We start from the raw sequence: 11,979 nt of genomic DNA on the forward strand, positions 1-11,979 counted from the left end.
AAAAAAATTAGCTGGGCATGGGGCGCGTGCCTGTAATCCCAGCTACTCTGGAAGAGGAGGTTGCAGTGAGCCAAGATCGTGCCATTGCACTCCAGCCTGGGAGACAGAGTGACTCTGTCTCTAAATAAATAAGTAAATAAATGAATAAATTTTTGTTGAAAAAGAAGGAAGATGCCTAGGAGTAGTTATGTCATAATACCAATTATGTACCAATAAGAAGATATGCCTATGAAAAGACACAGGCTGGTGTCACCACAACTTCTGAAAAAATACAAGAGAAACTTTAACGGTGGCTATCTTCAGGGAGTAGATAGACTAGGATGGGGCTTTTAGGTTACATCCCTCTATACTACTGAATTTTTAGTCGAGTAAATGTTACTTTTTAAAGTCATCTTTTTTAGGATGGGAAAAATGCATAAAGGAAAGAGTCGAGAATAGCTACAGGGCAGATCCAGGTGGACATTATTGACCAAGGTAAAAAGCTTGAACTTTTCTCCAAAAACCAATGGGGAGCCATGTACAAGTTTTAATAGGAGTATGATATATTCAGCTTGGCCTTTTTAACACATGACACTGCTGAGGACGGTGTGGCCTGGCTGCGAACACAAGGACAGCGGGATGCAAATGGCCTGAAAGGAGAGTCAACAAAAGTAACAGATAAGAGATAAGACAACACGAGAGTTACTCATTAGTAAAAGGTGACTGAAGCTGACTTCGAATAACAGCGTTTCTCACAGCGAGCCCCAAGGACTATCTGCATCCAAATCACCCGATGACCGAATTAAAATGCAGATTTCTGGGCCCCACCTCATGGCTCCTGGTCCAGGAATCTGCAACTTTAAAAATCTCTAACACTAAAGTTAGGGAATCACAGGCTCGCTCCCAGCCCTGACTTCTCCAGGTCAGTTCCGATCTTTCCGAATCGCAGACAGGGAAGGTCCTCTCTCAGGAGTCATGCCCGCGGCCGCCCTCCACGGCGAGGTCCGCACTCGCGCAGCCGGCCCCGCGGCCGCCTCACCTGGTCGCACACTACCACGTCGAACTCCTCGTCGGCGAGGAACAGCACGTAGAGCGCCAGGAAGACCATGCGCACGTAGGCGCAGACGGCGGCGCCGCGGCCGCCCCAGCCCAGGCCGCGCGGCAGCCAGTCTCCGGCACAGTGCACCGGTAGCTCGCGGCTCTCGGCGAAGCAGTGGCCCGGGTCGTAGTGCGCTGTCCAGATCTTCACGTTACACCCGCGCGCCTGCAGCGCCAACGCTGCGTCCAACACCAGACGCTCAGCGCCTCCCACGCCGAGGTCTGGGTGCAGGAACAGCACCGACGGCTTGGGAACCACGTCCCGTTGCCGGACCTGCTCCTCCGCCATAGTCCTGGAGCCGCAACCGCTCCCTGCACCCTGAGGGGTCTTCTGCGCAAGCTCCGCCCCCTAGCTCCCAGCTGGCCACTGCGGGCCGACCCCGCCTTGCCGTACGTGCGTCAGTTAGGCCACATCAGCGCAAATCTGTGAGAGCCTAGTAACTGCCTGAGAAAATAGCTTGTCTGACCCTGGTTATATTTTTCCTTCGGTAGGGATTGGACTCTATGAAGGACATTGTGATCCAAAGGAAGGAGGCTGGAGGTGTCTACTTCCCACACAGCAGGTAACTAAGTTACCTGTAGCAGACTATCTACAGGCATATCTTGAGACGACCCAGGCGTCCCTGGAGTCAGCGAGGACCTTGCCTGCAAGTCCGGGGGCGGGGCCTGAGCCAGTCTCTCCAGCTGCCGGTCTTTCGGCGTCTCCGCAACTTTCCTTCCGTCCGCGTCAGCTTCTTGCCACCCGCATCTCCAGCATGGTATGGCGGCCCTTCCATGATTTCCGCCTCTTCCAGGAGCCCTGACTCCTCCTGCTTTGCGCCGTGCCTTTTCTCTGCAGCTCCCTTGCTTCCCCCAGCCTCGGGTGCGGGTGTCTAGGCCGGGGTTTTGGGGCAGGCCTGCCGCGCTCACCCGTCTGTTTGCTTGTCTCCCTCTACAGCCTGGTCCGACCCCCAGTGGTACTAACGTGGGATCCTCAGGGCGCTCTCCCAGCAAAGCCGTGGCCGCCCGAGCGGCGGGATCCACTGTCCGGCAGAGGTAAGGAACCCTGCAGTTCGTTCGATTGCAGAGTCGGAGATAGGACCCAGGAACTCGCTGGTTCTGGGGTGGAGACCCTAACATATGAAGATTGACAGGGGCAAAATGAGCTTTTAGTGACGTGGCCATGGGAGTAAAGGCCTTTTGGGAGGAAGGCGACATTTTCTTCTCGTTGCTCAGTTTAGGGCACCACTCTTAAAAAAGGAAAGTTAACAAACTGGAATAGAGTCAGAGATAACTTTGAGAAAACCGATGTCATTAAACTGGTGTCTCTGGACCTGAGGTTTGCAGTCATATTTCCATCTGGAGGCCCCGTAAGCAATCTGTCCTACAGATAACTCGTCCTACACAAAACTTAGTCTCTTTTCAGCTCAGCTCTCTCACTCTCAATTATATCTCCTTACTTCCATATGGCACTGTTGTACACTCATTTACTCGGAGCCAGAAACGTCAGCGTCATCTTGGATTTTTCTTATGCTCTCTCTCTATCCAGTCATATGCCAGACTTTAAACTGTACTTGAAAGCCTTCTCATAAGCTCTTTCCTTCTCCTTACTGCCCTGCATTTGCTACTTAACTTTTCTCTTCAGGCTGTTTCCTTTCCAATCCATCGTTCACTCTGCTATTACTCACTCTTCTGCGTAGTTTCTGTTACTTTCTTGTTGCTGAACTAAAAAAAAAAAAAAAAAAAAAGCCGGGGGATACCAAAGCTCTTAGTGGTCATTTCACCTTAACCTTTTTTTTTTTTTTTTTTTGAGACGGAGTCTCACTCTGTCGCCCAGGCTGGAGATCAGAGGCATGATCTTGGCTCACTGCAACCTCCACCTCCAGAATTCAAGCGATTCTCCTGCCTCAGCCTGCTGAGTAGCTGGGACTACAGGCGCCCGCCACCACGCCCGGCTAATTTTTTGTATTTTTAGTAGAGATGGGGTTTCACCGTGTTAGCCAGGATGGTCTCGATCTCCTGACCTCCTAATCCTCCCACCTCGGCCTCCCAAAGTGCTGGAATTACAGGCGTGAGCCACCGCACCCGGCCTTCAGCCTAATCTTTCTTTGCTGTCCTATGATCCAGCACTCATGAACTCATTACTGTTTTCTGAATTCACAAACTTTGTCCCTCACCTCAAGGCAAATTTCTATTTATTTTCCAAGACTAAGCTCAGGGGTTACTTCCTCTTGAGGCCTTCTCTGACTGTAAGCAGCAGTAGCTACTAGTTTTCCCTTTTGCTCACGTAACATTTTGTTCATATCATTGTAAGACCAGTGATGTTTCCATGTCTTCATTAGACTTTTAACAGAGAACCTGTTCAAGTCATTTCTGTCCCCAGCACCCACCATAAGGCATGACACAATAAATAATGACTGCAGGAAGGAATCAAGCAACCATCTTGCTTTGGGATTTTTGAAGGAGCTAATAGGGTTTTATCTAGGGAGGAAAAGATCTTGACCGCATGCATGGAAACTTCTTAAGGATGTGAAGAGGGATGTGACGTTTGTTGACTGCAGTAGGCAAATCTAAAACTGATGATTTGAACTTACATGAAATATTTCACATCAGAACAAAGAAATTCTAATAGAACTGTCAGAAATGTAAAATTATCCTGAATGATTGTGAGTTCCCTGTCACTGGGATGTTCAAGAGGAGTGTATCAGGCTGTGGTTTAACTTATATGGGCTTTGAGTGCTGTCCCCTTCCCACCCTGGGTTTCAGAGATTGTTTGTGCAGGAATGGAAAACATGCCCTGTGGGTGTGGTTCCTTGGGAATGGTTCTGCTTAATGAGAATTGGTAATACGGTGGCAGGCAAGTTTGGCCATCTGAGAATCTGTAAAGAAATAAAAGAAAAAGCACATATTTATCAAATGTACATACGATAATGGAATTATTTATTTAATAGTAAAAATGAAATAACTGATGCACAAGTGAAATGGAGAACTTAAACATTTGAAGACAGATGCAGTTTTTAAAGCTGTGGGTGTTGGTGTGTCATCTTTTAGGATTCAGTGTGATAGAGCGAGTGTAACTAGAAAGACCATGGTTGTATGTATTGAGAGACCTGACAGTGTTTCCTTCCAGAATTTTGGTAGTGATTAAGTATCATTTCATAAGTATAATGTAGTAAGTATTGGTTGTGTAAGAATATCCTTGCTTTATAAGTCTTAGAGAAAACATTGGAAGTTAATGATTCATAATAGTGCTTTGGATTATGTTGTCTGCAGAGTTGCATTCTCCATGCTTGATGAGGTAATAGATACTACCTTGGAGGAGAAATGTTATTAAATTTAAGCTCAGGCCGGAGTTGGTGTTCTTGGTCTCCTAAATACAATGAAAGGGAACTTGCTGTGAGGAGCAATAATGCTTTATAAACTGTAAAGGTGTGAAGCGCCACATACTGTTCTAGCAGGATTAATGGGAATCAGGGATATTAAGATGGCGGAATAGCCACCAATGTATAGACATCAAGGTATTGAGGTCTACTACATGCCAAATGCTGTTTCATCTCCAAAGATGGGTCTGTGAACAAGATAGGCAAGGTTTGGACTCATGAATCTTGTATTCCACTGTGGGAGATCAAAAGCAAGGAAAATAAGACAATGTAATTTCAGGCAATAAGGGCTATGAAGATAAAGCTGGGTGGGGGATAGAGAGTGGTGGGGATAGGGTGAAGGTAGGTAGTTGTTTTAGATAGGATGTTCATAGTAGGTAATACCTGAGTAGATACCTGAAAGAAGCAAGACAGCAAATCACACAATGGTTTGGGGACGAATAGGCTTCCTAGGCAAAAGGAATGGGTAAGTATGAAGATTCTGAGGTCAATAAGCTTGGCTTTGAGGAGCAGACAGAAGCACCATGTTAGAACAAAGTGTGTAACTGGTTAGTTATGAAAACCATTGTGTTGAGGTATAGAAGGGAGAGGCAGTTGTACAGTGACCAGAAGGAAAGGGTAAAATAGCCCCCAGATACAAATTTGAGAGATTCAAGTATGCTTTATTAACCTTTACTTAGCTTCCCCTAGGGAATGGGAGGTATTTTGAATACACTTTAGTATTTCTAGGGGCCCTGGTTTTCAAATACTCTTCTGTGTTCCATGTGCCAGCAGAAATAAGAAACCTTAAGAGAAGCCAGACTGATTCCTCTGGGGCTCCTGTAATTCCAGGAAACTTTGAAGTCAGGAACTGGAGGTGGGAGATTGTGGGAATAGTAGGAAGTACATGGGTCCAAGTCCTGGCTCAGTCCATGACTTACTATAGTATGTTCACACTGAGTTTATCTTCTAGCTTAAAATCCTTTTCAGTGAATAAGGAGGAAGATTTCAGCTGCATACCCCACAGATGAAATGATGTGTATCTGTGTGTGAAACCTTTTCTGAGGACATTAATTTTTCTGTGCATCCCTGTACAGTTATGTTTTGCCATTTACAATCAGTTTTCCCATAGAAATGGTCACACAGTGAAGTTTTAAGTTCCCAGGATACAACGTAGTCCATAATTAACGTATCTGAAATACAATCCTTGTAGTACAATAGACCCAACTCATGGTTTGACACTGATTGCTTTCAAAGTTCGGGCATGATCACAGCTCTTCCTGTTAGAACCAGGACTGCACTCTCCCACTCCGTCATGTAGCAGGGCAGGCTCCCTGAGCTGTAGACGGTGCTTCCTGCATTCAGAGTGTGGAGTAAAGACCGTGGTTGGGTAAAGTGGGCATGAGGACCAGAATGGGGAAGACAGCAAGAAGAGATGGTAGGAGTAGGGTTTTCACTTCTGTTCTCTTCCCTATATGCCCTTCCCTTTTTCAAAAATCGAGAATCATCAGCCCACAGATAGTGGAATGAGATTTTGAGGGAGGATATACTGGGATTTGATGCTGAATGGTGCAGGCAGCAATGAGACAGGCTTCCTCTCTCTCCTCCCTACTAGGACTTCTGAGTTGTTGATACGTGAGCTGAAGAAGATTGCTTGTGACTTCTCGCCACTTGCCGGTTACCCCCATATTGTATCACTCCAACATGGGAAGCGATGAGCAGCAGGGGTTGGGGAAGTACTGCATGGAAGGGTAGTTACTGCGTCGGGTTCCCCGGTGACTGAGGGCTTCTCCCAAAGAGGAGAGAAAGGATTCCTTGGGCCTATTGCTGGTCAGCGGAGTCCTAAGTGCTGCTAGACTACTTCTGTCTGCGAGGGCTGCGTGTATCACATAGTGTATCTTACAAGCCTTGATCCCCTTGTGAGAGACACATTTTGGTTGGGTGTTCTCTGCATTTTTTTACATTCTACCTCTGTCTGCAAGATCTGTGGTCACTATATTAAAGTAGTGAAAACACGGCCAGGTGCAATGGCTCGCACCTGTAATCCCAGCACTTTGGGAGGCCATAGAGGGCAGATCATGAGGTCAGGAGTTCAAGACCAGCCTGGCCAATATGGTGAAAAGCCGTCTCTACTAAAAATACAAAAATTAGCTGGGCATGGTGGCGCGTGCCTGTAATCCCAGCTCCTTAGGAGGCTGAGGCAGAAGAATCGCTTGAACCCAGGAGGCGGAGGTTGCAGTGAGCCAAGATTGCACTACTGCACTCCAGCTTGGGTGACAGAGTGAAACTCTGTCTCAAAAAAACAAAACAAAACAAAAAAACAAAAAACTAGTGACAACACATGACAAAGTAATTTTTTATAAAGTGCCCCATACTCTATCTTGGGACCTGGACATAATTAAAGCTTAAAGTTTTTGTCTCTTTGCAGTAAATATACTAATTTTAAAATACCTCTTTTAAAGTAGCCATTTTAAGATCAGCTTGTATGGATTCAGGGCATTTTAAAACAGGGATTTATTATGTGGCTTTGTGAGAAATGCATGTGAGGAGAAGGTGAAATGCTTTGTCCATATGAGGCAGCTGAACGTTTTGGGCATGCAGTTGGGCTCCAGGGTCAAAGCTAGGTTCACATCCCAGCTCAGCCACCTGTTGGCTGCAGGGTCTTAGGTACTTTGCTTAACTTTTTCTGAGACCAATTTGTCTCATTTATAAAATGGAAAAATCGTGACTGCCTTTCAGGGTTATTGTATGCGTTGGCATCAGGTAGGCACTTAGTTCATTGTGGTTTTCATGATCAAAGGAGTAAAAGCAGGAATTTGGGTGGAGTCTAGCAAAGAAAGTGTTTTTTTTTTTTTTTTTGTTCCTTAACAGTATAATAATGGTAGCATATGTTGTAATGCTATTCTAAGAATTTCCAGAAAAGGCCATTTGTAACATTTTCTTCTCTTTCAGGAAAAATGCCAGCTGTGGGACAAGGAGTGCAGGCCGCACGACCTCAGCAGGCACCGGGGGGATGTGGCGATTCTACACAGAAGATTCACCTGGGCTCAAAGTGTAAGTCTTAGGAATAGTCCTTGTGTTTCTGTCCAGTGGCAGCAGGGCAGCAGTGGTAGCGCTCTGTCTCTGTCACCAGTGGTGCTTGCCTTGATGAGATATACTGTACACAACAGCCTCGTTTGTGCCAGGCAGGCTGGGCTTGGTTTGCCTGTTTATCAACCGATTAGGCAGCGTAGGGCCAGGAATGACATCTCTTCACGGAGTGAGGGAAAGGAAGGGAAGTTCTTCATGGAGCTATGTCGAAATAAATAATGAGAACAGAGAGAACTGGAGGGAAAACTGCTTAATTAGATGAAATTGCTCTTCATTTAGTGTTCTTGCCCCATACTGAGAAATAGGAGTAATCATTTGAATAGGAATTGGGTGATTTTTCTAAGTTCTCCTGAAGGCATAAGCTGATATTATTACAACCTGATGGAGGTTTTCCCATTAGGCTGTGTTACCAGGAGTTCCTTGGCCTCCTTGCCTTTGGTGGGTGGTGAGTAGACTCAGGCGGGTGAACATATAATGCCACTTTCCAAGTTGTTAGGCTTTGGAGTGCTCATTAGGTGATGGGAAATGGGTATCCAGGGACCCTTATCCCCATGCCTTGCTCAGGGTTTCTGGTACTGTGTGATAGATCTCATCCCACAGATTTCTGTTAGGTTCCAGATCACCACTGCTTGCAACTGTTTCCTGACTAAACTTGGTGGATGAGGATTAGAAATAATAACAGCAACTCTCATTTTCATAGCACTTAGTACTTTTCAATGTCTGTTGTCTAGTTTGATCTGCCCAGCAATCCAGGGAGGTGAGAGATGTTACCATTTTGTAACATGGCAAAGTGACATGCTCGAAGACACACAGCAAGAGGAGGAACCGGATATTCTGATTAAGTCCTATGCTCTTTGCATATTGTCCATCTGGTTAAAAAAAAAAAAGACAAAATTGAATTAATTTGGAGTAGTTTTAATTAATTTAACCAGCATCTTGACTTGGATCACAAATTGAGTTTACAAAACTTTCCCTGGAATTCTTGTTTCCTCTTATATTGGAGACTTATATGATAACATAAGAATATATCTAGGAAGTAATTCTTGGGGTTGGGGATATGTGAGGTGGGGATATCCTGACTGCCAACCTTTTGGTCTTTGGTGGAGGTAGTTTGAGTATTTCAGAGAGAATTTTTTTTTCTCCTTTAGGGATAGGGTTTTGCTCTGTCACCCAGGCTGGAGTGCAGTGGTGTGATCATAGCTCATTGTAGTCTTGAATTCCTGGGCTCAAGTGATCTTCACTCCAGGAGACAAAATTGGATAAATTTGGATTAGTTAATTAGTCCTGAGTAGTTGGGACTACAGGTGTGCACTACCATGCCTGGCTAATTTTTTTGTACAAGCAGAATCTTGCTGTGTTGCCCGGGCTGGTTTCTAACTCCTGGCCTCAGCCTCTCAAGGTGCTGTGATTATAGGCTTGAGACACTGTACCCAGCCTCAGAGAGAACATTTGAAGCCCGTTGCTCTTCAGGGGACTCATTTTAAACCCTTCTCAAGAAGGTTGTCTTTTAATTTTTATGGGTATACAGGTGTATATATTTATGGGTTATGTGAGGTATTTTGATACAGACATACAATGTGTAATAATCACATCAGGGTGCATGGGGTATCCATTACCTTAAGCATTTATCCTTTGTGTTATAAACAATCCAGTTATACTGTTAGTTACTTTAAAATATACAATTAAATTATTTTTTACTATAGTCACCTTGGTGTGCTAGCAAATACTACTAGGTCTTATTCAGAAGGTTGTCTTTAAATAAATCTTAATTTGAAAAAGAAAAGTTTGGTAATTGGTTCATTTGCACTGAAAGACTTTTTATTTGAGAAGACAACAAATACTTGAAATTAGATTAATGTCTCTAAGACATCAGATCATTTCATTTGTATATATTTTGATATGTTTTACTAAAAGATAAGGGCTCATCCTTTCTAAACACAATTGCAATGCCATCATCACACGCTCAGAATATCCACAATAATGATTTTAGGAATATTTTAAAATGATATAAATAATGTTTCTGGATGAACCTTGAGTGCTGCCCACCTTACCTCTACTTTTTCCCTAGGTAATCTTTAGTATTGCAGATCTAATAATATATTATTACTAAAAGTAAGCGTGCTTTCTCTTCTTATTTCTAGTGGCCCTGTTCCAGTATTGGTTATGAGTCTTCTGTTCATCGCTTCTGTATTTATGTTGCACATTTGGGGCAAGTACACTCGTTCGTAGATTCAGTTACATCCATCTGTCATCTGAAGAAGGAGGAAAAAACCCAACATTTCTTGGACCAAAAGTATAGTGACTATCTGTTCATGAGAGAAATTTTCTGTAAGCTTGCTGTTTTACAGGGGATTTATCAATAATTGATTTTGAGGAATCAGTTTTTTTCTATGGCTAATAAACTTTTTAATTCACTTATACTGAGTCTGATCATTGATGCCTCACTGCTAGGGCCCTTAGTCTTTCTGCCTTTAGATTTGTAAGTAAATATGTAGAAAATATGTCTTGTGAATATTGAGTTTTTTGTTGGATTGACAGTTCCTCATATGACCATGTGGTTATTCAAGTCCAAGATTCTGTAATTCCCCTTGGCTTGTTTTCTTCTAGGTATTTCTGCCCTGGTGATTGTCCTTTTGGGTATTCTGTGGTTATCAAGGAGTGTGTCTCTGACTCCATCAGACAGTTCTGTGTCCAAAGGCAGCTGGTACTCAGGAGAACAATCAAACAAGAAACCAGAGATCTTAGATGAAATGTTGTTGCAGTCTGTTCTTTTGTCTTCAAGGCCATAGATTATATTTTGCCTCCTCTTTCTCAGTTCTTAATTTTATGAGTGTAGACCAGGGATTTCCGTTCATCTACCTCTTATTGTTAAACCCTTTTTGAGAGAATTCATTTGATAAATTGGATTTCTCAAAATTTGGTAAGACTTATCCAATCAGAGTGAGATACTAGCATTTCTCCACTGAGTTGATATAATTCTAACCAGAAATAAAACTTAAGTTTCACTTAGCTTATGTTGCCATACTGGGTATAAAGATTCGGTTTCTGGTAGGCACTAGGAAATGCTAAGAATTACTCAAAGGTAGCATACTGCAGCCAGAACTCTAAGCCAGAATTTCTGACAAGAGAGGGTATTCCGTGGGAAGTGTCCTAGTTGTCCAACAGAGTCACAAAATGATAAAGAGGTGTATTATTAATAGTTAAGAAAAAACAGATAATTTTAGAAACATCTTTTTCATACACTAAGCCTATTTTTGAGAAAAAGTCTGAACAGTTAAGCAGTTTCTTAAGTGTTCTTTAAAATCCTAGCTGTAAAGTACTTTTAGATTCAAAGTGTCAAATTTAAATGATGAGAATATGTATCTTTAAAAAAGATTTCCTAGGGAAATATATTGGTAAGTGAGCTCTTGTAAATTCTAACAAATGGCATTTTATTGGGAAAAAATTGATGAGAAACTGGTTTTCTTGGATCCTGTGAGTTGCTTATTACACGAAACAGGTGTCTTCATTTTTGAAATGCAGGGAAAAATGTCTCAATTTCATTCGGAAGAAATTAAAGATGATGGTATCCATAATGGATTTTTTCCCTGATATCGAATTTGATGGTACCAATTATAGCTAAAAATTATGCCTTTAATTTGAAAAAGAAATCTGTCCCTCTGTCCAGAGGGGCCTTTTTCTCTGGGGGAGATGCTGCAGCCACATGGGGGAGCTGTTTGGTTGTGAGGGGTGCATTCTCTTTGCTGCACCCATCTGCCTAGCCATGGTCTCCAGTGGACTACTAGCTGAAAGTCACTGAATTTTCTGAGCTAGTGATTTATAAGATGCTAGTTTCAGTGGCAGAACAGGGAGATGCTTCATTCAGAAGGAAGAGAAGGAAAATGGGGGGGTTGGGCATAAAGATGTACAACATCTATTATGTAGCTGCTTTGGGCTCTGATGATACGATGCTCATACATAGCTGAGAATCGTAGTGTCCAAGCTGTTCCTTTTTTTTGTTTAATTGTAAAATACACACCACAGAATTTACCATCTGAACCGGTTTTAAGTATATAATTCGATGATATTAAGTACATTCATATTGTGTAACCATCACCAAACTGAAACTCCACAAATTAAACAATAACTCCTTCTCCCTGCCCCTGCCCATATGGACCTCATATAAGTGGGATCATGTAGTATTTGTCTTTTTGTGACTGGCTTGTTTCACTTAGCATAGTGTCCTCAAGATTGATCCATGCTGTAGTATATGTTAGAATTTCCTTTTTAAAGACCGAACAATAATATTATGTGTCTATATTACATTTTGTGTTCCTTTCTCTTTAAGGTATTCTCTTTAACAGGTATTCCTAGATTGTTGTTTCCTAAGCCCTAGGGGATAGGGATCATGAGCTATTTATAGTAAGTATGAAAGCCTAATTAAATCTTTACCTTGGCGCAACAAATCCTCAGTCTCCCTTGAGCATGGACTATA

General features: G+C 43.1%; 2 protein-coding genes across 4 annotated transcripts in view; one reads left to right on the forward strand and one right to left on the reverse strand.

Annotated features, from left to right (window-relative positions):
* The window catches only part of ALG2 (ALG2, alpha-1,3/1,6-mannosyltransferase), a 6,015-nt gene extending 4,538 nt beyond the window's left edge, over positions 1-1,477 (reverse strand). Inside the window, exon 1 of the mRNA XM_011939496.1 lies at positions 1,019-1,477. Within this exon, the coding sequence (XP_011794886.1) occupies positions 1,019-1,366 (348 nt within the window). The 5' untranslated portion in view covers positions 1,367-1,477. The remainder of the gene's footprint in view (positions 1-1,018) is intronic.
* Positions 1,478-1,534: 57 nt separating this feature from the next.
* Positions 1,535-9,925, forward strand: SEC61B (Sec61 beta subunit). Of its 3 annotated transcripts, none has more exons than XM_011939499.1 (4): positions 1,535-1,640; positions 2,015-2,112; positions 7,368-7,469; positions 9,647-9,923. In XM_011939499.1, exons 1-4 carry the CDS (start codon positions 1,582-1,584, stop codon positions 9,670-9,672), a joined length of 285 nt encoding a protein of 94 aa, XP_011794889.1. In that variant the 5' UTR covers positions 1,535-1,581; the 3' UTR covers positions 9,673-9,923. The 3 variants fall into 3 exon arrangements, with proteins under 3 accessions (XP_011794889.1, XP_011794887.1, XP_011794888.1); XM_011939497.1 differs by lacking the exon at positions 1,535-1,640 and adding an exon at positions 1,739-1,835 and having other exon boundaries at positions 9,647-9,925; XM_011939498.1 differs by lacking the exon at positions 1,535-1,640 and adding an exon at positions 1,756-1,840 and having other exon boundaries at positions 9,647-9,925.
* Positions 9,926-11,979: the final 2,054 nt, after the last annotated feature.

The sequence above is a fragment of the Colobus angolensis genome, unplaced genomic scaffold (genome assembly GCF_000951035.1).
Source record: "Colobus angolensis palliatus isolate OR3802 unplaced genomic scaffold, Cang.pa_1.0 Scaffold181, whole genome shotgun sequence".
Taxonomy (NCBI): Eukaryota; Metazoa; Chordata; class Mammalia; order Primates; family Cercopithecidae; genus Colobus; species Colobus angolensis.

Bases quoted from the DNA above. Each gene is read 5' to 3' on its own strand.
- SEC61B (XM_011939497.1), top strand. The intron at 2,113-7,367 runs GTAAGGAACCCT...CTTCTCTTTCAG, and splicing joins GGATCCACTGTCCGGCAGAG to GAAAAATGCCAGCTGTGGGA. The intron at 7,470-9,646 runs GTAAGTCTTAGG...TCTTATTTCTAG, and splicing joins GATTCACCTGGGCTCAAAGT to TGGCCCTGTTCCAGTATTGG.